The sequence below is a fragment of the Ptychodera flava genome, chromosome 15 (genome assembly GCF_041260155.1).
Source record: "Ptychodera flava strain L36383 chromosome 15, AS_Pfla_20210202, whole genome shotgun sequence".
Lineage (NCBI taxonomy): Eukaryota > Metazoa > Hemichordata > Enteropneusta > Ptychoderidae > Ptychodera > Ptychodera flava.
The window spans coordinates 36,496,502-36,521,647 of NC_091942.1; the positions used below are offsets into that span (position 1 = coordinate 36,496,502).

At 35.2% G+C, this 25,146-nt stretch overlaps 1 protein-coding gene across 2 annotated transcripts in view; it reads left to right on the forward strand.

Moving 5' to 3' along the window:
• Positions 1-25,146, forward strand: part of LOC139152049 (monocyte to macrophage differentiation factor-like) — a 43,623-nt gene that overhangs the window by 11,566 nt on the left and 6,911 nt on the right. For both annotated transcript variants that reach the window (XM_070725138.1, XM_070725137.1), the window contains exons 2-6: positions 4,747-4,828; positions 14,220-14,377; positions 18,897-18,971; positions 24,489-24,590; positions 24,971-25,040. In XM_070725138.1, the coding sequence (XP_070581239.1) occupies positions 4,747-4,828; positions 14,220-14,377; positions 18,897-18,971; positions 24,489-24,590; positions 24,971-25,040 (487 nt within the window). The remainder of the gene's footprint in view (positions 1-4,746; positions 4,829-14,219; positions 14,378-18,896; positions 18,972-24,488; positions 24,591-24,970; positions 25,041-25,146) is intronic.

Consider the following 25,146-nt stretch of genomic DNA (forward strand, 5'->3'; position numbering starts at 1 on the left):
AATGGACATGATCCCAAGTTGTGCTTCACCATACAGTGTCTGGTTTGACAAAGATTACACTTGACCCTAGGGCAGTAGGCATATCAATGGAGATAAGCCGGCTTTTGCATTTTCAATGTAATACCATAGAACACTGCACAATGGCAGTGTGTGCCTGCAACCCATTTCAGTCATCCTTCTTCAATAAAGTAGTTCAATCCAATCAAATTTTTCATCGGTTGCTTCATATCATGAGGAGTAAATATGGCCTCTGTACTGTGTTGAGATATAGTGGATTGTAATATGCATAAATTTGTCGTAATTTGCAAAGTCAATGGTAATGCAGTATTACGTAGAGCTCAGAAGCAGAGTTGACAGAGGGAGAAAAAATGTTGACCAGAAAACAGCTTTACATGCTTCCAGTTGTCAACCTGTCATTTTGTACGTATAATTTGTCATTTTGGATCAGCAGAATTCATGACCTGCCAAAAAAAAAAAACGAAAGCAGGTCAGTAACAAAAGAGAATGAGCTATCAAATACTTCAATTGATTTTAACCTCAATACATGTAGGGTTGCAGAAATTAAGCATTTCTTACTCACAGCTGAACTTTTGTAAATATTTAAAGTGGCTGCAAATTATTCTCATACAGGATCTTAAGGAGGAGATAGTGTGATATCAATGTGTACCTAAGAAAAAGTGCAATGTAAATTTAGTGTGTAGAGGCATAACTTCAATAGAAAGTATTTAGAAATATGGTCTACTTTTGCTATACATGTAGTAATCAGGTCACTTCCTTGTCAAAAAGTGAGTTGATAGAAGACTGAAAGAAATGAAGCTCATTGATATTGGTTGATCAGACAAACTGCTCTCAACGAATTATAGTCTATACTGTAAATAACCACCAACTGAATTCAAAATTATCATTGAAGCTGTATGCAAAATACTACAGGGATATTAACCTTTTGAGTGCTGTAATTTTCCCTCCAAAATTTTAGTGCCACATTTTACAAATTTTTATGAATTTTTCTATAATTTTTTGATAATTTTAAACCAAATGGACACCACAATTTCATCTTTACTGTTGTTTATTGAAATTTGGCAAAAATCTTATAAAAATTGACTTTGGTGCTCATAGGGTTAAAACTTTGATGTTTTGATACATTTTCATGGGTGATATGTAAACAAGGGATCAGTGGAAACATTGGGTTGGTTCCGTTCTTTTAGCTAATCTTTGGTGTATTTACAATTTGGTTCCTTTTCTGACCTTGTGTCCATCATTTCCCATTACATATTGGTGTTTCCCAATCTGCTACAGGTGCAAACAGTACCGCAAAACTGAACACATACTCAGAAAACCCACCTGAATTTTTATTCCCATGTAATTGTTGAATACACTGTTTTGGTGTTTACAATCTGTCGTCATAATCGAAACTTGAATCCATCTTTCTCTGACAGTACTTTAAAGTATTTGTAGTTTGTTTAAGGTCAGGGGTCAACATGGTGTGATAAAAGTAATGATAATTCAATATCTGAGTCATTCATGCACCTGTTGCACTGTGGTACTGCTAACCTTTCTAGATAAAACCATGTCACATTCTGTACATAGTAACATGTCAACATGAATACTAAGCTGTCAGCAAATCTACATGTAGGCAGTAATACCACCACACTACACTGTGGACATAGGATTCCTATTGCAGTTGCATTTTTATCAACTCCGTCGTCAGCGACATGGAGCTTATCAAATAGTTGTCGTCTGTCTTCCGTCTTCATCCTTCAACTTTTTGCATTCAAAGCTTCTCCTTGAAAATCACTCCTTTGTTGGTAAAGTAGTCCCAGTGATGATTTGTTCATATTGTGATCAAAGACACAACTACTGTTCTTAAAGCCATAATAAGTAAAATTATTCTTCTTTCAAACAGCTGGTAAAACAGTTTTGATATTTGGTCTATATGTTCATAGGTATACCTTGTTGTGATTTGAACATGATGATGTAATTTTGAATTTTTGAGGATTTTCTTAACGATTTTGGGTGAGTTTTTCAAAAATCTTCTCTGAAAATATAATCAAATTTTATCTGTAAGTTCCTAGGACTATTACCTTATTCAACTTCGTTCAAACGGTGATGAAATTTGTGCATGCAAATTTTGGGGTGCCTTATGGATGCCCCTTTTATGTTATGAAAAAATTAGCATAATATTTGCATATTTTTCCTCATTTTTGCTCGATTTTCTTCAAAGAAATGCTTCTGAACCTGTTTGTCAATACCAATCAAAATTGGTTGATATCTTTTTAGCTCCGCTGTCAGCGACGCGGAGCTTATCAAATAGGTTGATTATCCGTCGTCGTCCGTCGTCCGTCGTCGTCGTCCGTCGTCCGTCGTCGTCCGTCAACAATTGCCTTCTCCTCTGAAACCACCAGTCCAATTGCTTTGAAATTTTATATGCAGTTCACTTGGGGTGACCTCACTTCAGTTTATTCAAATCATGGTGAAATTTGCATATTTGTATTTTTGGGGCATTTTTTGGTGTTTTTGGTAAAAAAATCTTCTTCTCTGAAACCGCTTGTCCGATTGCTTTGAAATTTGATATGCAGTTTGCTTAGGGTGACTTAATCAGATTTGTTCAAATGGTGGTGAAATTTGCATATTTGTATTTTTAAGGCAATTTTTGTCATTTTTGGTAAAAAATCTTTAAAATCTTCTTCTTCAAAACTACTGGTCAGATAGCTTTTATATTTGGTACATATGTCCCTAGGGATGATCTATTTCAGATTTGTTCAAATTGTGCAGAAATATGCAAATTTCATTTTTAAGGCAATTTTTGCCATTTTTGTGTCAAAAAATGTATTTCTCAAAAAGTACTGGTCTGATAGTTTTGAAATTTGGTATACAGGTTTCTATAGATGAACTAAGTAATATATATTGAATTTCTGATGAAATCTGTAATTTTGTATTTTTGGGGCAATTTTTGCCAGTTTTGGTCAAAAAATGTGTATTTCCAAAACCACTCATCTGATAGCTTTGAAATTTGGTATAGAGGTTTCTACAGATGAACTAAATGATATTTATTGAAATAATGATGAAATCTGCAATTTTGTAATTTTGGGGCAATTTTTGCCATTTTTGGTCAAAAAATGTGTTTCTCAAAAAGTACTGGTCTGATAGCTTTGAAATTTGGTATACAGGTTTCTACAGATAAGCTTAGTAATATATATTGAATTTCTGATGAGATCTGTAATTTTGTATTTTTTGGGCAATTTTTGCCATTTTTGGTCAAAAAATGTGTATTTCCAAAACTACTTATCTGATAGCTTTGAAATTGGTATACAGGTTTCCATAGATGAACTAAATGATATTTATAGAAATAATGATAACATCTGCAATTTTGAATTTTGGGGGCAATTTTTCCCATTTTTGGTCAAAAAATGCGTTTCTCAAAAAGTACTGGTCTAACAGCTTTGAAATTTGGTATACAGGTTTCTATATATGAACTAAGTGTGATATTTTGAAATTATGATGAAATCTGCAATTTTTATCTTGGGGGGCAATTGTTGCCATTTTTGGTCAGAATATTTTATTCTCAAAAAACTACTCATCAGATAGCTTTGGTTGACATGTTCTTAGGGATGATCGGATGTGATATATTCAAAGTATGATGAAATCTTCAATTTTGTATTTTTGCAGCTTATTTTAGCCTCTTTTTTCTGGCCACTGGCATTGAGTTATCAAAGATTTCCACCTTCTTCATCAACATGTGTCAAAAATAGTTATTCTGTACATAAACACAGCGGAGCCATATCGGCCGCTAGGTCGCTTGTTTAGGGATGACCTAATATTGTTTTCTTTCAAATGATGATGATATTTGCATATAAAAGTTTTTGAAGCTAATTTTCCCATTTTTAGTCCCAACTGTATTTTCATCACTGGTCTTAGAGCTTTGAAATTCAATATTTAGCTTCTCAGGGATACACCTCAAATATTATGATCATAATCACTTCCTTATTATTTTGTATTAGAAATTACAAATTTGTGCATCTCTTCAGTACAAAGTCCATTATGGTGTAAGCGAATACAACTATCAGTAGTCTGCACCACATTACATATCAGAATGAATATCTGGAGGTAGCTCACTTTTCCCATACAATGGGACTACACACCTTTTGAAAATATGTGTCTAAGAAAAACAGTAATTTTCTGAACCTATGACAATTTTCTTTGAATTTTATTTTGGGTTGCTATATATTGATTCTATTATTGTTATTTTCAGTAAAATTAACAGCTGAGATCTATCAGCCACTAGGTCACTTGTATATTTTTATCCTCTAAATTTTTGTGGGAAATGCAAAAGCAATGAAATTAGCTAAGATGACTCAACCACATTGCAAATAAAGATATAATTAGCACCATTTCAACATATGCAGCAATACAATAAAAGATAAAAAAACAGTCATGTGTTCATTCAATAATAAATTTAACAATTAATATTCAGGAGATATGTCTTCACTTGAAGCAGATATTTATTTTTATCAGATGTTTGACAAAGTTATCACTATTTGGTAATTTTAATCAGCCATTTTCCAATTCAAATTTTTCATCCAGGAAGGTGGATACACTTTTGAATGTCTCTCACCTGCCAATGGCAGTCTGCCTCATTCTTGAACAAAACATTTTTAACAATCAGATACGATAAAAAAATTTTGCCAATAACAGTCACAATTTTTGCAAACAACACAAGCTATCATTTGTCTTTAATCTTGTTCACAGGTTTATGAACAACCGTGCAGTAGGAAACAGTCCATACCGTCCAACCCATTTCGAGCACTTTGCAAACTGTGTCACTCATGGGGTAGGTATTTCTTTATAAGCTTGTTCTTGTAAACAATATCCTCTGTGTAGTAGTCCATGTTTGATTTTATCAGTATACATTGTACCAACGGCCCCAGTATTCTCAAACAATACTTGTCTCTCTCTCTCTCTCTCTCTCTCTCCTCTCTCTCTCTCTCTCTCTCTCTATATATATATATATATATCCCCTCTCACACAAATATACACCTGTCTATAAAGAACACCATTGAAAATGGGAAAATGTCTATAATAAGGAGGTTAGGGAGATACCTTTCCATTAGGTCAACCCCTACTATAGATACATATACTCCAGTTTGATTGGACCAAACCATTATTATGCACGGTTAAAACTACATAATCTGTGTTTGCTGATACTATATAGACATATGAGTATTACGAGTGTCAATCACTAGACCTATCAACCTGAAATTCACATTGACTCAGTTATTGGGATCACACGGATTCATGAATTGCCAGAAAAATATCAACTATCCCTTATATTGGCATTAAATGAATAGTAAATTATGATTTCAAAATGCAGTAGTATGTGTAGCAGCAAGCAATGAAAAATATGCACACTATTGCTTTTTTGAAACTATGATTTATTATTGAAGTGATACCAAATTAAGGGATAATTGATGTCTTTCTGGTTGTTTGACAATTCCTGTGATTGGTATTACTGTGTTTATTATTAGTTAGACACTACCGGTAGTCTCTATTCTTTTCCCTTAATAAATACAAGCTGTCTTATGAAAATTCAACCTTAATTATTAAAAATTGTTTTTAATATATCTGCAGTTGTCAGTGTAGATCTGTGACCCTCAGCTGTCACATACCCTGCAGTAATTACAACTGTTTGCAACAGCAGACATGAAGTATTGTATCCTATTATTAGATATGACAGCTTATTGCATAGTCTGACATGTTTAGTATAATACTTATGAAAATGTGTGAATAAAGTAGTATGTTTGTCAAATTTATAGATTCAGTTCCTTATATTTTCAAGGGATGGATACTTATTTATTTGATGAATATTTAATCACAGGGAAGGTAGATGTGAAAATTTCCACTTTCCTAAAAGCTTATCACAATTTCCTGTCAACAGGAAAAATAACATCAATTTTCAAAGTATTCTATTAATGTAGCCAAATGAGAAGTATCTCTGTCATGGCAGTACATGTAGAAAGAAGTAGTTATGTAAATTTATTATTTCTGTTAACATACATGTACATGTATGTAGGGTTTGCAGATCGAGTGAGAGTTGAAAGTTTCACAGAATTCCTCCTATTTTGCAGAAAGTGGCTGGTTTCAGAGAATTCCTTCTATTTTGCAGAAATTTGCTGGTGGATTAAATATTAAGGATTTAGTTACTTTGCAACTGTCTGTAGACTTTGTTTGCAGCCCATGATGGCTGATATTAAGTGTCTTAATTGACAAAGGAGAAGTGAAAATCACACAGAGTATAGTGTCTAGCAATACAAAGAAGTAAAGACTTGTATCATACCCTTTCTGTTTGACAGCAATTTTGCCTAAGGAAGCCGTCATTATTTATGGGGGGGGGAGGAATTTCATCGCAAACTCTGAAATTTTGAGCAACCCCCTGCCAAGCCTGATGAATTTGAGCAACCCCCCTCTCTAACACAGAAATTTGACTGACCCCCCCCAACACTTAGTAAAGTTAAATATCAAGACATGTATTTGTAAAATTTACAAAAATACAGCAATAGTAAAGACCTTTCATATCCTGATGTACCCTGCTAGATTATAATTGGTTATCTTATGATTGTTGAAAGGTTATCGTATGATTGTTGAAAGGTGAAACCAACAAAATGAAATTCAAAGTCACAACAAAATGTAGATATAAAACCTCATGCTACACCATTATCAAACCATATATTATTGTTTAATTTGGGATGGGTATCATGACAGGGTTTTCACTAAGACATCAGACTGGGCAGAATTGAAAGTACAGCACGGAGAACATGTGGGAGGCTGAGGGGGAAGTATCAGATGAGGTTGTACCCTCTCTTGAGTGAAATTGATGCGTGCAATGATGCAGTCTTGTGCAATATGACTCTGAGAGGTGTTTTCAATTTGTAATTTTACTGAGTAAAACTGTCAGAACATTTACCCCAAGGGGAGAGCGTGAGGGGGGTGTCCCTCTCTTGCATTGAAAATTTTTAGAAATTGATGTGTGAAAAGTGCAATCTGAGAAGTGTTTCAATTCATTTTACACCAAGAATTGAGTAATCCCCCTTCTTTCTCTCCACATTTTTAGGAACCCCTCTGGTGGTAGTTTTCAATTTTTGGAGTGACCCCTCCCCCCCCCCCACATTCTTCCAACCCCCAGGCCGTAGATAATGACAGCTCCCTAATCCTTCTGCCTGTTCATGTGCCCTCAATACTTCTGCCAAGCTCAGCTGAAGTTTTGCCCGGCAATGCTGTGCATTCTCTGTTAGCCGTGCTTGGCAAGATTATTGAAAACACATCAGTCTTGTAGAGAATAGCAGCTGTGCAGCCAATGAGAGACTGTTACTGTCAGGAAGTGTACACAGAGGTACAATCCATGAAGTATTCAGAGAACATGAAACTATGGCAGTTTTAATATTAGACCCCTTGATAGTCAATGATCCATGCTCCTTTCTCCTCTAATCATCCACCCAACTGTCTCTTTGATTCTAGTGAAATAATGAAGACATATTCTTCAGGGTAGTCTAGATTCTGTCAGGTTAGCTGGTAACTTTGAGGAACCCAAAATTGTCTGCTTAGATGCTAGACTAGCTTCAATTTCATGAAATGACGTTTTTCATTCGCTATGCTGAAGTTCAGAGTTTATGGATGGAACGTCTTCTTACTGCATGAAATACAGCTTGATGTTATTTTGAGATGATTTATAAAGAAAGCCATAAATAGTGATTGTTTGTACAACAGCAGCAATGGCAACGGATGTTTTATAGACCCCTATCGCTTCATTCTGGCATCAATCTCTGTGTGTTTTAAAAATGTCCATTGATAAGGGAATATTTGAAGAATTCCAAGGACAGTTCCTCCAGATTGATCATGTTTCCAATATTCCATCCACTTTCCAGTGGAACCTTGATGGAAACCAATGTCTTATCAGCTAGGGTCATCACCAGGCTACAGAGTCTAAACATAGCCTGCATCTCTGGAGTATTTTTACATGAGTTGAGAAAGATTTAGCCATGGAGCAAGCTCTAAAAATATCAAGTCATCTGCTTTTAAGATTTCAACATTTGATGCTTAGTAACCTGAAAAATCCTAATACTGTAGTAGTGTAATAAGAAAGAGAAATAAGGAAGAATAAGAAGAAGAAAGTATGCATGGATGGATGGATAAATTCCGTGTTGTAGTCTAATTCCATCACTAGTAAATCCTTCAAAAGCAGACAGCACAACTTTCCAAAGCCAAGTGTTGTCATTCATTTTGAAAATGACACAAAAAGAAAACCACCATTGTAGTGGATATACATTAATGTCGATAAAACAACTGATTTCTCAACAAAAACATTATTGCTGTAGTGCCATGAATATTTGGAGTTTTTCCAAAATGCATAAAATATGAATTTATTGAAGCATAAATGGAAGATTGTTGCATGTTTTTGTTTCCTAGTGTGTGTTTGATCCATTCTATCTGCTGAGTCCAGGCTGCTTCAAAGTCTTTCATCCTAGCTGCATATACATGTTTGTATGTTGTCTAGAGACACATCATCTGTGACCCTGTGTTATGTTATAACCTGCATGAACCATCCATCATAATGATCTCATTTGAAGACAGATAATGACTATTAGAAGCAGTCACGCAACCAGCATTGCAACGATAAACCAGTCTTATTGTGCTTTCATGCTTTTATAACGTGGGTTTGAGATCATATAGCTTTATGGAAATGTTGGTTTTGTAAAAATTACCTTTACCAAACCCCCCCTTAAAACTTTATAAATACTAATTCCTAATTTTCACATGGATATCTTCTGATTTTGGCCAGTGTTTTTACATTTTTTAACCTTCAATGAAGTGCAAACTGTTGAGAACTGTCCTCAATTGGCCCCACACTCAGTTTGTGTCTGTTTGTGTTGGTAAAATTGCATTGTGTACACAGTTCAATAAGCAATTAGCTACACACATGTAGCTGTTGAAGCATAAATGTAGAGAGTTGAGAAAACCTTGGGCACAGTTAATCGCACACTGTCTCTTCCCAAGTATTTTGTATGTCTTAAGCAGATAAATTTAATAGACACTGGCTGTCAAACTCAAGAATATCATAAAAGATGGAAACTGGTTTAGAATGAGAGGAAGTGTGCAAGGGAAAGTGACATTATTTAACCTGCATTGTACTCTATATATTCAACCCATTGTTACTGCTTAGCAATTATGATTATGTCATTCTCTACCTATCTTTCATGAATTCTTCATAATTGGAACTACACAAATCAAAAATAGATCCATTTTTTTGAAAACACGTATGTCGTGAATGGTCATGTCACGAACACGGCATGAAGTCGTTAATGAAAAGATGAAATGACCTTAAATATACTTTATGAAATAATATAAAGCAATCATGGAACTGCCGCGGTAGGATCATGTGATATTCATCTTTCTGTACATTTGCGAAAAGAACTTTAATGAGTTGAATGTAGCACACTGTGAAAAAAATGAATTTATAAAATACAAACTGAAACAGATTATGCATAAACATCATCTATTGCCTTTTATCCACCGTCCCTGCACAGCTGTATGTATGTTAGCTGTATGTGTTTGTTGGCTGTATGTGTTTGTTGGCTGTACGTGTTTGTTGGCTGTACATGTTTGCACTTTGAATAGGAGCCATAATGCCTGACATTTTGCTATGACATTTTATTGCATTTAATGTCACGGGAATATAATTCCAAAAATCAGATCCTTCCATGGTTTACAAGTATCATTATGGCACTTGATGAATGTACACCTGGGTTGAATGTTTTGCTAAGATGTTGAGACAAGCCAGCGAGAGATTCATTGCAAGCAAACCTGATCTCTTTGTTACTATGAACTTTTTATTGATGCAGTGTCACAGCTGTTCCATGGTTTACATTAGAGAACATTTCAAAGACTTTTGACATATCTGCAAACATTGTATTGCTGATAACATTAGGCAGTTTTTACTGTGTCCTGAGATGACCTTCACAAGTATGGAATAACTCCATCAATATGGAACAATTCAAAGAACCAACCATGCAATTTGAATAATAACAGTAATATCTCTTCAAGGTCCTCTGACACAAATTGAGTTTTTATGAGTTTTGAAAATTTATAAACTCCATGTGTCACATCCCATCACACCTACGAACAGAGCAGAATATAATATAAATTATTTATGCCTCAGTTTAGGCAAGACCACTCAGTTTTAAATGCACAATTACAAACTCATTTCTCTTGTATATAAATTGATACTGATAAAGGCTGTGGATAGAGATTGTAATTTATGTGAGAATGTCACTCATAGACTGTTATTTCCAGAGGATAATGCTTTTTGGAAGTATAATATCCCAGGGTAATGAAGTTATCAAAGGTCAGTGCCGGATGAAATTCATCAAGTATAATAAAATCAATTTAATGTGTCAGTGTGACCTTTCAAGTAATTACATTGTCACAACGTCGGCAAGTTGACTCTATTGTATTTTTGGAAAATTTTATGCAAAAAAATGATGTCAAGACAACCTTCAAGCAGCCATTAAAGTAAAGAAGTCTCAATGCTGTTTGGAATTTATGCAAATAATTTGATGTGACAGTAAAAAGGTAAAGGTAAAATGTAAGAAACCAAATATGAACATGTCAACATAAGAAGAGGTTGCCATGGAAACAAGTCAACAGCATATATGTCATGCTTTGTACTTCATATACTTTCTTCGTTTTTTTAAATTTTTGATTTTCCATTGAAAAAGTGGAATGCAATAATGAAGATAGTTATATTTGATTTAAAATACTGAAAAGGAAATTTCAGATTGAGACTAATTAAGGATTAGACCTAATAGTGCCATGCATGTATCTAATCTTTCTCTAATTTCCCTAATTTTGTCCACACCAATTTCTTGGAAATATTTAATTCTTTTCACTTCCTTCAAAAAAAAGATGTGAAACATATATTTACATAATGACTTTAAAGAGGCACTAAAAAATGTGTTTTATAAATGTTACCAAATGGATGTGCGACTTTAATGTCATTGTAGTATAAAATGTATATCTAAAATAAATATGCATCAAAAATTGAAACATTTGGCTGGTAATGCTTTCTTTATCTATATTACAGATACTATATTAATATTTCACAAAGGAAGACACATTAGAATTACATTGTTCATACAGTCATTCAATTTCAAAGTCTGTACATGTGATAATGATGTACTCCTGGTGTGCCATTTTTTGCAGATTTTTATTGCCAGCTAAAAGAGAATTTCCTTTTGTAATTTGTAAGATGCAAGACAGACTCCTATCCATGGAGTAGTTAGGAGTGTATGATAAGTTTACCAATTTGATGAAAATCAGATATGGACATGTGCAGTGTCGTTATACATTAAATTCTCCCCTTTTCAGCTGCTGTCCTCCTCTCACACTCCTCACATCCCCTCCCAGTGCAATGCAAACCTCTCTTCAAGGGTAGCAGATAGATTAAAATGTGTATAATCAAAGAAGATGCCTGCCATTGATATCTTTATGTCTGATTTTGATTTCAATTGGATTGGCATATACTGTACCTGGTCCATCCAATTGGATTGGCATATACTGTACCTGGTCCATCCAATTGGATTGGCATATACTGTACCTGGTCCATCCAATTGGATTGACATATACTGTACCTGGTCCATCCAGTTCGATTGGCATATACTGTACCTGGTCCATTCATTGGATTGGCATATACTGTACCTGGTCCATCCAATTGGATTGGCATATACTGTACCTGGTCCATCCAATTGGATTAGCATATACTGTACCTGGTCCATCCAATTGGATTGGCATATACTGTACCTGGTCCATCCAATTGGATTGGTATATACTGTACCTGGTCCATCCAATTGGATTGGCATATACTGTACCTGGTCCATCCAATTGGATTGGCATATACTGTACCTGGTCCATCCAATTGGATTGGCATATACTGTACCTGGTCCATCCAATTGGATTGGCATATACTGTACCTGGTCCATCCAATTGGATTGGCATATACTGTACCTGGTCCATCCAATTGGACTGGCATATACTGTACCTTGTCCATCCAATTGGATTGGCATATACTGTACCTGGTCTATCCATTTGATTGGCATATACTGTACCTGGTCCATCCAATTGGATTGGCATATACTGTACCTGGTCCATCCAATTGGATTGGCATATACTGTACCTGGTCCATCCAATTGGATTGGCATATACTGTACCTGGTCCTTCCAATTGGATTGGCATATACTGTACCTGGTCCATTCAATTGGGTTGGCATATAATGTACCTGGTCCATCCAATTGGATTGGCATATACTGTACCTGGTCCATTCAATGGGTTGGCATATAATGTACCTGGTCCATCCAATTGGATTGGTATATACTATACCTGGTCCATCCAAGCATTGGGTTTTGAAGACTGCAACATCAGTCAACCCTTACCCACAGTGGATTGATAGTTGTCATTTTAAAACATCATTATCTAAGAATTAGACCAGTTTCATTGACACTGTTTTTTTTTTCTTCCTTGAGAAAATACACTGAGATAAAAAATTTTATTATTCCATTTTGAGTGTGATCGTTGAAATCTACGCAAAGTTTAGCTGCTGTATTCTGCCACTTGAATTGAACAAATAATCATAGTGATGGCATTATGACGTTATCCCTTTTGTTTATTCAATAACTATGGTTCAGTAATCATGTCTTTTTATAGAACCCACTGCAATGCATTATTTCAAAAGGGCTGTAAATTCCTTTCTCTTTTGCTGATTAATGCATAAATTGAAAGTATAACATTTTATCATGACTTTCACTTCATCAATGTATTCAACAGAGTATTGGTCTTTGCCAAACAATTCTGAATCATTCATTGTCTATAAACTTCATGTTGGTAGTAAAATGTTAGTGTCTATACTGGCTACATTGTCAGTTTATGTGGTCTTCTAAGTAGGCCTATTTCTTTGTCAGTATGATTCAAATATATACTCTTCAATTTTCAACTTTGTATGAATAGTTTTTCCCTTTAATTGAATTTATTATTGTATTTATTGCAACACTCTTGTTTTACTGGCATTTTACCAGTACTGGTACTTTCAGTCAATTCACAAATACTTCCTGAACCTTGAAAATTTACATACGCCATTATTACCTAGCCTGATATTGATGCCTTACACACTGTATACCCAGTATGCATGTACCGGTACTGTGCATGTACATCACCACTGATCTAAGCAAACCGATAATCAGTTGTTATTTTCACCTGCCTATTTGGAAGCTTACTGTCAAATTTCAATCACTCAGCTAAACATTCACATACCCAGGCATGTGGGTGGGTAGATATTTTTTACTCTGCCAGATAGGATATTACCCATTTCTTGTTGTAACGGTATGCAATACATATCATTAATCTGAGTGGTATATTCATGATACATGATTGGTTGTGTGAATTATTGAGTTTCTCAATCAGAATTATCAATGTGGAATCTGATTCTGACAAGATCTCAGGGAATGTTTATTGACTCCTTGTAAGATCTTGATAAATTGTTGCCATGGTTACACAGATGTGTTATCATGTTAAATCATATCTTAATGGCAATTAGATGCTGGTACTATCTCATCAATAATCGTGGCTCGTTAGTATTCAAAATTACTTCATAACCAATTGACTGGTTTTCATTTGATCTGTCTGGTTGGTCAAGTTGTATGTCATGTGAAGACTGCTAGAAAGCTCCCTTGACATCTAATTTTGTCACCAAATCTGCCAAATGATGTACAGTATACCGATACTCACTAGATCTGATACCTAAAACCCATCACACAGCCTCAAATTTTTTTCCCATAATTAAAAGAAAGTTCAATTTTTTGAGTTAAATTCATTGAATTATCAGATTTCCATTTTGGTAATTGCAAAGTAATATAAACAGAGACAGTGAATACATGCTGTAATAAGTCACAGGGGTTGTATATCAGGGTATATTGATTGTGTTTATAAGTTACAGTAAGTGCCTTGGTTGGACCTGTACACAGGGAAATGTGACTGAAATGACCAGATAATTTATCAGTTCAGTGTTTTCTCACAAGCTGATACTATACAGGTAAAAAGAGCCGTACCAAAGTTTGCAGTAGGATATGAAATTGTATGCCCAATTTACTGATGTTTATGCATTTATTGTTTGTTTCCTCCAGTTGTGGATCATCCCCAGCATCATAGCATGTCTGATAATGCTACAGCAGGCATACAGTTACCAGCAGCAGTTCAGTGCATTGGTCTACTGTACAGCACTCATAGCCCTCTTCACTGTCTCTACAACCTTCCATACATTGGCTTGGAGTGGTAAAGCAAAGTAAGTAACGTACGCGTTGCAGTTCTTGTGATTGTTCCCATGTGACTTTGTGACCATATGCCAGCTCATATATCATTGTCTTGCACTTGTCCATGTCCACATGTACTGTGCTTCAACATTCCATTCTGTATAACACCAGTCTGTCTTTACAAAACACTCAGCAATACTTCACTCTCTGTATCTGCTATATGTTGTTCTTTGCAGATTGTGTCACAGTATTAAAATCACACAAATTATTTACACATTGTTCAGCATTACATCAGAGAATGCCTTGTCATACTGTACCACATTATAAGACATAACACAATAATTTCTTACCTCGAGCACCAATTCACTACAACATATTACTATCTACTATATGCCATGTACTCCATCATTGAAAAATATTTGGAAATCAAACCTTCACAGAATCTGTGTAGCTGCAACTCAAATAAAAGGGTAAATTTCAGGTATACCAATACAATTACAGTGTTCCTGTATTTTTATGTTACAATGTAGCACAGGGCTCGAAATTAGTGGTAGTCCCGCATCCACAGACTACCAACTTTTCCCTGGGGCTACCAAAGGCCATGAAAAGGTAGCCCACATGGACTACCAAAGCCTGGGACATGAAAGTCAGTCAGTACTTGGCGTACCGTGTCGGGTCTGTCACTTTGGAACGAGCTAAATTGCCGTAAAATCCAGTCGGACACAGTGACATGAATAAGGCCAGACTATGACCTTTGCTTTGCAAATTACAAAGAAAACCATGGCACAGGGAAACTTTGCAACCAAGTTTCAATATCTAAACTGATGTACTTGAATGACAGGCACAGGAAATGATGGCCAATGAAAACACATTTTCATTGCACTTTGATCATAATGTATCAATCACGGACAATTTACATCCTCCCTACAGAAAGCCCATGGTCTATTTTAAGCCCTGCCACAGTATGTCTAGTCGTGCTGAGCAGGTTGCGGTCGTTGTCATGACAAATGTCAAAATTTGCGTACAACTCTGAGCGAAACGAGTTGTCAATAGGTCACCAAACTTTTGAGTATCACTGATGTCCATTAAGCAAAAAAAAGATGGTTTCTGGTCACCACGTGCGTCATTTCAGAACCTGCGCGTCATGGCTTTTTGGGGGTTGTGTACTCATCATTACAGCTACCCTTGATGTACCTGTTTGCATGTCCAAAAATGCAGCCCTCATCAAAGTATGTACTTGTGCAAATTGTAGACGGCATTTTACACCCTCCCTTCTACAGCATTACAATAAACAAGCCTGTTGCATCAATAATGCCAAACCAGCATAGTTAAGAACAAAAAGAGAGAAAAAATAAAACCGCGAAGCCGCATCACTTTTGCTGAATGCTTAGGAACAGAAACATGGGGGAGGGGGCTTTGTACGTGTTTCCTTTGGGTATTACTAAGTGTGCAAGTATTCACATCAAATGACTAGAAAATTCACTTCATGGGCAGAATCTTGAAAAGGTGCTTTTTCTTGTCTGGTTAATGAAAAACAATAACCCGAAACTGAAATATGCATGGCTACCAACCGTTGTCACTGGGCTACCAACTTTAGAAAATGGTAGCCCAAGTGGACTACCAGGGTAGAAAGTGAATTTCGAGCCCTGTAGCATTTGATGATGGAGCAAAGATGGTACATGCCAGTACTACCAAAATTGCCCATGAAATAGATGTACATAGCACATCAGTATACAACAAGTACACCATTTTGTGACTACACTACACATGATTCATATTGTAGTTCCTACATTACAGCTCATTTCTCATCACACACACAGTATACTCATTGGCAAAGTATGTACTTGTGCAAATTGTAGACGGCATTTTACACCCTCCCTTCTACAGCATTACAATAAACAAATCAACAATCATGGTATGACTTTCTCGAAGCCAACATGATCAGTATCCATATACATGTATCATGAAGTAACCATGCTATGATAAGTTTCTCTATACACATCAACAGGCCAGGGTCTGTAGCCCTAATTTATTCCACAGGGCAAGGTGACCTTACCAGCATGAACTTTGATATCATAACAACAGACAAAGATAAGCAAGGCGATCACCTTGTTTATGCTGTTGTGTACATGACAATTTACTTGTAATTTTAGTCAAGTACCATCAATCAACACTGTGATATACAACATAATAAAGGGAACTTTGAAACATGTAGCTCAGTATCCCATGATTCAGTCTGATTGACACACACAAAGATAGCACCATAAACTGTAGCAAATAAGAATCATGATACATGGTGAGATTTGCTTTAAATTAGCCAACATATTGTTATTACTGGAGTCTTTTTCAATACAATATGCCGAAATAATATTACATTGCAAAATAATCATTTCAGCTTGATGGAGATAGCAATTTTTCTAAAATTTTGCACAGATATTGTCGCAAGTCATCGTAAATATTTTGCTAATTCTGCTTGCACCAGTGTTGTCTAAGAAAAGGCTGCTGATATCGTTGAATGGCCATGACAAAATTTTCACTTGACCTATGTTGCTTGCCTGTCAAATATTCAACTCAATTGACTTGTGTTGGTATACTCACAATTTAAAATTGAAACTACAAAAAAACAAGCTAAGCAGATTGCATAATGATGTCCATGTGTACAAAAATAAGAGAGAATTGTGGTAAATTTCACATGGTATGCATAGCTGCATATAACTACAGATAGTGGTCACTGGTTGATGTTGTTTTTTCAACCAATTTACATATTTTGATGATAATGGTAAAAGAGGACTTTGACTCAGAGTGCAGTGTTTTGATCATCTAGTAATAAAATTTAGACACAGAAAGTTATAAATCAGTAGGTAATGGATCTTATCCATACCAGTAGCTAGATGTATCAGTTTAATCTCTGGTAAACTAACATAGCTGTATACCGGGTATCTGCTTTATGACAGCACAGGGCTTCTAGTGAGAAAGGTACAGCGGATAGAGAATGCATATGATGTCATGAGTGTAAAGTTACAGTTTTAATCTGCAGTCTTTGTAATATTGCTATGACTCGTGTCATAGTAAAGATTTATGCAAGACAATCATCATTTTTAATATCATCCGTGTTCCTTTGAAAGTATACTCCATCAAATGTTACCACATTCATACATATTACATGATATTGAGTTGCGTTGATGTCGAAGAGCTTGAAATGAGAAAATACTGCAAATCAGAATGATGTCAATACAGTAAAATCTAGTCAGGCACAGTGAAGTACATGTAGTCCACAAAAAATCTTCCATAGTATAAATATAGAATACAGTTAAAAACTATTATAAATCTCCAGATTTGTTTTTTAGCTCACATTTGGTATATGTATATATACCAAAGAGAGCTTATATGGTAAGTCGGTGGCATCTGTCTGTCTGTGTTTATGTATGTATGTGTGTATGTCTGTCTGTCTTTTTTTCCTATTAAATCTTTTAAATATCCATTTTGACCAAAATATTGACCAAAATATGCAGTAATTTTTTCCGAAGAACTTCTCATCTCTTGAGCAACCAATGAATTTAACTATAGTTGTTGATGAAACAATATGAAACAACATTACTCCCATTCCCCCTCCAACCCCCTACCTCCCCCCCCCTCATTCAATATAGCTGTCAAACTTTGCCAGCGGAAACACTGTTACCAATAATTTGGGTTGGAGAGGGAAGGTTAAGTTTGAATGGTTACAAAAGGAAAAAAAGGAAGACATTGTGGAGTAACATTTTGATAAGTAATCATTTACTGATAGTCTTGAAACATGAGGTATATAAACACTATTGTTGACGCCAAAAAATTGAGTTGAAAACAAAGCCTTTGCTTGTCATAGTTAACGTTTGGTTCTTGTACAGTACTTTTCAGCCATCGTGGATTTATAAATACCATGGATTACCGGGACCGATGACTTTCAATAACAAAGACAAACTACTGGTACATGTACTGTACATGTACTTGCAATAACCTCTTGGGTTGAGTAATACTATTCAAGAGAATCTGAAGAGATAACATCTTGTTTGCAATTTGGAATTGTGAATTTTAGAATGTTTGTACATCTTAACACTTGTTTGTAGTCTGTTAATGTGTTCATTAGACTGCTTGTACCGGTATACCGTATACCATATATGTGAAGACCTTGACCTGCCTCCATTGCTGCCTTACTTTCTGTTCAGCAGGAATGGCTAACAAAAAAAAATAAGCCGTATTTATACTTGCTTTGCACACTGGTGCCATAAAAATAGTATTCTTGGCAATTAGGTGCTATTTTAATGCATTCATGGATTGCGGCAAGGTTCCATTGCTATCTCCATCAGGTCTTTTATGGCTTCCCTTCATGGATTTAAAGTGGAAATTACATACCAGTGCTCTTTTATCGTACCGACCTGTAAATTGTGAGCTTTCGTAAACCGATAATATTGATATGTTTTTAATGAGTAATGGAACTGAGAATTCATCTCCTAATTCAATAGCATAAGTTCTAACTTTCATGAAATGTTCATTTTGTACATTTTTCTTCCATAGGAACCTTTTTTTCTTCTTCCATGTTGGGGACAGAGCGATAATTTATCTCTTTATTGCTGCCTCGTACACTCCATGGTAAGTGAACGTTTATTGAAGATATCGCGGCAACCTCACAGCTTGTGTTAAATTGTAAGGATTTAGTAGATTTTTATCTCGAGGGAAAAATAGGTTTTGATGGTGAACATAGATCATGTAAAGGGATTTTTATGGATGGAAATTCTTAACGGAAGCAAAATGCATGTCTTCTCTATGCAGAGTTGGTCTATTACCAGTTACGAAAAAACAAACACGATAAAAATGCAAATATATGGTGTTGAATCGGTGTATATACAAGAAGTCAACTGAAGGCATTGGCTTTCCAGCAGATTATTGGCAGACAGTTACACCAATTGTTGAAATGTTTCAGTGAATTGATACACCAACAACTATTTCCATTATATCTCAGTGACTGTTCAATATTTATGTCAATATTATGAAACAAAATATTGACTTTGAAGAATGTCTGCTTTTAATCATTAAAATATTTACTCAATCTAGATGAGCAACTCATTATTAATGGGGCGATGATGAATAACGATATTAATGTAGTATGCGCGTCGAAAGTGAAAGACAAGCTGTTGCTGAAGCTTTCCTCAATGAAGCTTTCAACCATTCTCTTTCCAAATCAAGAACAAAAATCAGGGGTCGCCTTGCAAAATTTTGTACTAGAGAAACAAATTACCTAAGATTTGATATTTGAAATTCAAAATGGCCACTATCCTTGTGCTAACTCTATGGGGGAAAGTAAAGATTTGAATGTTCAAAAAATTAAGATGGTAAAAGTTTTCTTACACCAAGATCTTTAAGAGGATCCCCAAGAAGTGATAGATCAGAATAGAGTTGACCAAATTTGGAAACCTAAATATCTGTTCTAGAGGTGCGTTGTACCTTAAAAAAAATCATAATATTTGTATATCCATAAGCATTGATCAATGACTCTGGCAAAATGAAAATATTGGTGTCATTGTGTGTCATTGGAGTGGGCCATCTTCCACTGTTGGCTTTACCTAATGAGGCCTGAAATACCTTGTTTTGTCTTTCTGATAGTATGATATCAAGTAACTAGACTATAGGAGTTACCATTCATTCTGTCCATTAGAACTCAGAAGTTTTGAGGACAGTGGTTGAGACGGAGAGGGGAGTGTGTGTGTGTGTGTGTGTGTGTCTGTGTCTGCTAGGTAGCTGATTTTAAGATGTAAGTGATTAAATTGATGGATTGACTGTATGTTTGTATCAAGGGTTCACAGCCAACATGTCATACACAATATTGACATTTGCAATGTCAACTATTGTATGTACAATATTTATAGGACTCAGAGAAATGAAGGGTCTTCCCTAAGATAATAGTGACATCCAATTCTTGCTACTAGTGAAGGGTTGAATTAAAGAAGGGAAAAAAATTGAATGTTAAACATTTGGAAATAATTATTGACTTGTGATGTGGAGGGAGTAAGATTCAATTACTTGTCATTATTGATATGACTAATACTCAGTTCAGACTGAATTTTATAGTATGTTTTCTGGTGGACTAGATTTCATTGGCTTCTGATATGCAATACTATTAATAGAGTTGTGAATTTATGTGGTGTGACTGGAGTATAAGTGTCAGATAACATTTCAAGAATATCAAGTATTTGAAGAAAATACGCCAAGTGATAAATGTATTTTACAATGTAGCTTTCATTGATGGTGAAGCATCTGTATCACAGTCTGTTTAATAGCTTCATATCACTATGCAGGGATTTCTTCTCTAAATTATAGAACAAAGTTTTTGAATTTGATTTGTGTTAGAAGAAGACAAATGTCATGTTTGGTAACTGTACAATACATGTATGAGGGTCTGAGCATACTAAAAAATAACGTTGGTTTCCATTGTCAGTGTCATATCTTTTAGCCTGAAAGTTGCAAATTACCAGTGTAGGAAAATTTAATGATTTGGCTGCAGTCTTTTCTATCCCTTATTCAACAACACCAACCACTGCCACAATTCACTGTACATTATGTAGAAACATCTATAGATCTACCATGATGTCATCGGTTTCCACACGGTCATTGCGTGACATCAACATGGTTGTGGTTGTTGTGTACTGTGTAAGCAGCTGCCTCAGATAATATCAATTTTAGATGTGATACAATCTGCAAGATTGATTCCCTGATGTGGAGTAAATTGGATTATTGCAAATGAAAAACTCATGAAGAAGACATAAAACATGTTTTGAATCCCATTAATATAGAAGTGAAATTACTTGTACAGATGGTAGCGTTACAATGCCGTGCTGCAGAGTTATCTATTTTCATTAAAATGGAATATTGTTTGGAAAGAGAAGTCAGGAATGATAAGATGGGTAAAATCTAGGTTTTCTTTCTCAACTGAAACCAAAGTAAGTTCCAGTTATTTTCACTATTTTATACTTGAAATCAAGCCAGTCAGGTTTTATGTATTGTTTGTATACCATTAGAAACAGATAAGTGAAGTTAAAACTGCCAACCAATTTAACAATCAATATTTGTCATTTTATTGTGCAGTCTATGGTTGGAATCTTGTTCCACTTCTGATCTCAAGGAGAATGTGTGAACTCTATCCTCTAAATGCCATCCTTCCAATTGATTTTGCCTCTCCCAACTGAACCACTTTTCTTCCTTATAGAGAAGCCAACCTTATCATTGGTGCAGTTTTCCTTATGAAAATCACTCAGTGAAAACGCTGAATGAGATTCTTAGTGCCTCAAATACCTAGTATTCAGTTTACTTTTGCTTGTGCTTCTCGTTGTCATTAAGTCAGCATTTTCAGAAATGAAACATTGTTGTTGGGTTTATGGTGTTCAATTTATGATAAATATCGCCATAGCAACACCACCAGTGATAGTAGCAAACAGCAAAGCCAATAGGAAGACAAGAAAAGATATCAGAAAGTTCAGTTGACTACATGAAATGTATCCATCACCTTATCGATGTAAAAAGGCATTTTGAACTGTTTGATTCCTGAGTTGGAATCCTAAAAAAAGAACACTATGGTGAAATGTTGGAATTTTGATTAACTTGCTGTCTGTGAAACATCTTGTGTCATTTTTGTAGCAGATGTTAAACATCTTGTCATGTTTCTGTGGTACACAGTATATGGTAGCCATCATGCAAGCATTTTGAAACAGATATATACCGGTATTCTTTGGCAAAGTTCTCCTAGCATGGTGGATCATCACAAAACTACCCCTCTGCCTGTCAAGTAACCTCCTCCCCACTTCCAAATTCTTCATCAATCTTTCTTCATGCATTTGTTCTAATGACTGTAATCAGATATTGGAACCAATGCTTTGAAGGTACTTAGTAATCTCTGTGTCCTTTTCTCTTGTACCTCATGTCCTCCATTCCTTGAACTTTGTATATGGCAATAATATTAGTATTTGAGTAATTGTCGAAGGACTTACTTTTGTAAAACATTTAATGTCTATTGAATATGAATGTATTTAAAAAGGTCTATTTTCTGTACTTAATTTCATCTGTGATATCTAAAAGTACTTTTACAATTTACAAGTGATTTTGAACTTCACCAGTACGTATTTTTGAGCCTAAGAGAGACTGTCCTCATAGTTTTCAAAGATGAAATGTACTTGAACATGATACTAGTAGTTTCGACAAAAAGGCACCTACATACATTCAGTTGAAGATCAGCCTTAAAATTCACCCAGTGTGTTAGTTGTAAATACACAACCTGTAAGGGAGGCCAAAAAAATACGATAACCAACAACAGTCATCAATTTTTGTCTCAGTGAATACAAAGCATGAATGTAATGTTTGTTTTTTTTGTGATGAAAGCAGGTATGTCTGATAATTTGAACAGATAGAATCTGTGTTCTCGCTGTGAGAAAACTCAACTATCATTGATAACCTATGATCTGTGTTGACGGCAAGGCAGCATCAATATGTTGCAACATGGGTACATACATTGCATGGCAAAGAGTCTGCATGGCAAAGAGTCTGAAAACAGATGATTCACTCACTTTGAGATCTAAATTAATATCTTTTGCAGACGGTCCAAATGTTCTGCATAGCTGTTTTTAGATATATAGGCAACAGTGGACATAATTAAGCATGTAGAATATTTACATCTACCGGCCAGGTACACTTTAAAAAGATAGTGAATGTCCTTCAATGACATATGTGTGTATGTGTGTGGTGACATTTTATCAAATAATAATATGCAGTGTTAAGTATTGGATGGTGAAAAAGTTAAACATCAAGAGGTGTCAAAAAAGCTGAATACTTGTGTTAATAATGTGTAGAGTTACAATTTTGGCACTCGGTGACCTTTTTAATATTCCTGAACTTTCTCTGTTGGGTGAAAAAACGCCGGTAAAGCTGACCATAATTCACATGTTACTGCCTAGCTAATCCACTTATGCGTACGTAATTCCGTGTTCTGTAATATAGATGCCATAAACAGTTTATTGAGAGTGGGTTTTTGTGAGTTTCTTCCCAGAGGTCGTGCGGCATTCCTATTAAATTTACGTTTACTCCATCAATAAAGCTGAACATGATGTGGCTAGTTGCTGAAGGTTGCATGCTTTTAACATTTGTCATCCAGGAAGCTCACATCTTTAAGACTAATGAGGATTTTATTAGAGAAATTAAATTAGTTTATGTCCAGCAAAAAGGCAACATTATACCAGTAATGAAGCTATTGTCAAGTGATTATTTTCAAATCAAGTCACATAATGCTAAAGGTTGCGTCCCTGCCATAGATAATAACATTGAAGATATAATTTAATTCGGATTCTAATTGGAATTGGTGTGGAACCGGATATTTGTAATAGCATAATGGTTCATGACACAGAAAATTGATCTTTGAAAGGATAGTGTACAGTTCCCCTATTTGACTTGACATTATAAAGTATATTAGTGTAACATTTTTGTTGGCAAGACAGATGCTTTGCCATCATTTTCTATGAGAATATACTTCCTTCAGTTCCTTACCTGTACTTTTAAATATTTTGTTTGAAAGACTCTCTCACAAGCATGCTTGAATTCAGATTCTTCCCCCAGTTCATATCAATTGAACAATGATTGTGAAATATCCATGAAAAGTGTAAATGCAGTTCACAATGCCCCAACCAACCAGAATGTTCTAATTTGTTACAATTTCTCAGCCAATCAGAATGCTAATTAGGCCACAACTTTAAGGCTGCCCTCTCTGTGTCTGCTTTCAATCTACAGATGTAAGGGGCTAACATGTAATGATAGTTTTCAAGAAGAAGAAAACTTATAAACTTGGCATGAAATAAACCATGGTATGAAAATATACCAGTGTTAGCAATCACAACACTGAAATTAAAGAAATTTGACAGTGAAAAATTTTTCTCATGTACATAACCCTCACTGAAAATAGCGTACCTTACAATGTAGAACTGCAAACAGACCTTTAAACTTTTTACATTGTGGCCATTATCTCACGACTGACACTATCTTACCTTAAATTCACAAAGTGGACAAGATGGTTGGAAAAAACATCCACTATTGACAACACTTTTAATTCTTTCAATGTTGTTTTTTTTGTAGGTTGTACTTAAAAGACATGGGTTTTCTAGGAATACACATGCGATGGCTTGTATGGGTCTTTGCCCTGCTAGGTATCATGTACAATTACATGTTTTATGAGAAGTAAGTCAAAATCATAACACATCACTTCATTCATTTAATATCCTTGTCCAGAGTATTTAAGCAAGTCAAGTGATTTAAGCCTCCAGGGTTATTTCATTAACAACACGTCTCTGTTGTTGCAAGATGTCACCAAACAATATTTGTCAAAATGATTTGAAATGCTAAAACTCTCATCATTGACACAGAGGCACACAACTACTGACTACACATATGGCACTTGATTGTGAATTTCAAATTTTCATGTACCAAGTGTAAAGCACCTTGGTGCAATTGACCAATCAGCATAAACCTAAACTGTCTGCTCTATTGACCTACATATGTATCACTGGAAATAAGATTTTGAACATTTTACATTTTAAATTACGTTCATTTGCTTTCAGATACAAGAAACTTGAGACATTGTTCTACATACTGCTTGGTATATGTCCGTCAGTTTCACTACTGTCAATGGTATGTATTGACCTTACAACAAACTCCTATCAGTTTCTCTCTCCAGCATGATATATTTCAGTAGTTGACTTATAAAAGATGTCTTCTTTATCTTTCAAAAGAGTCA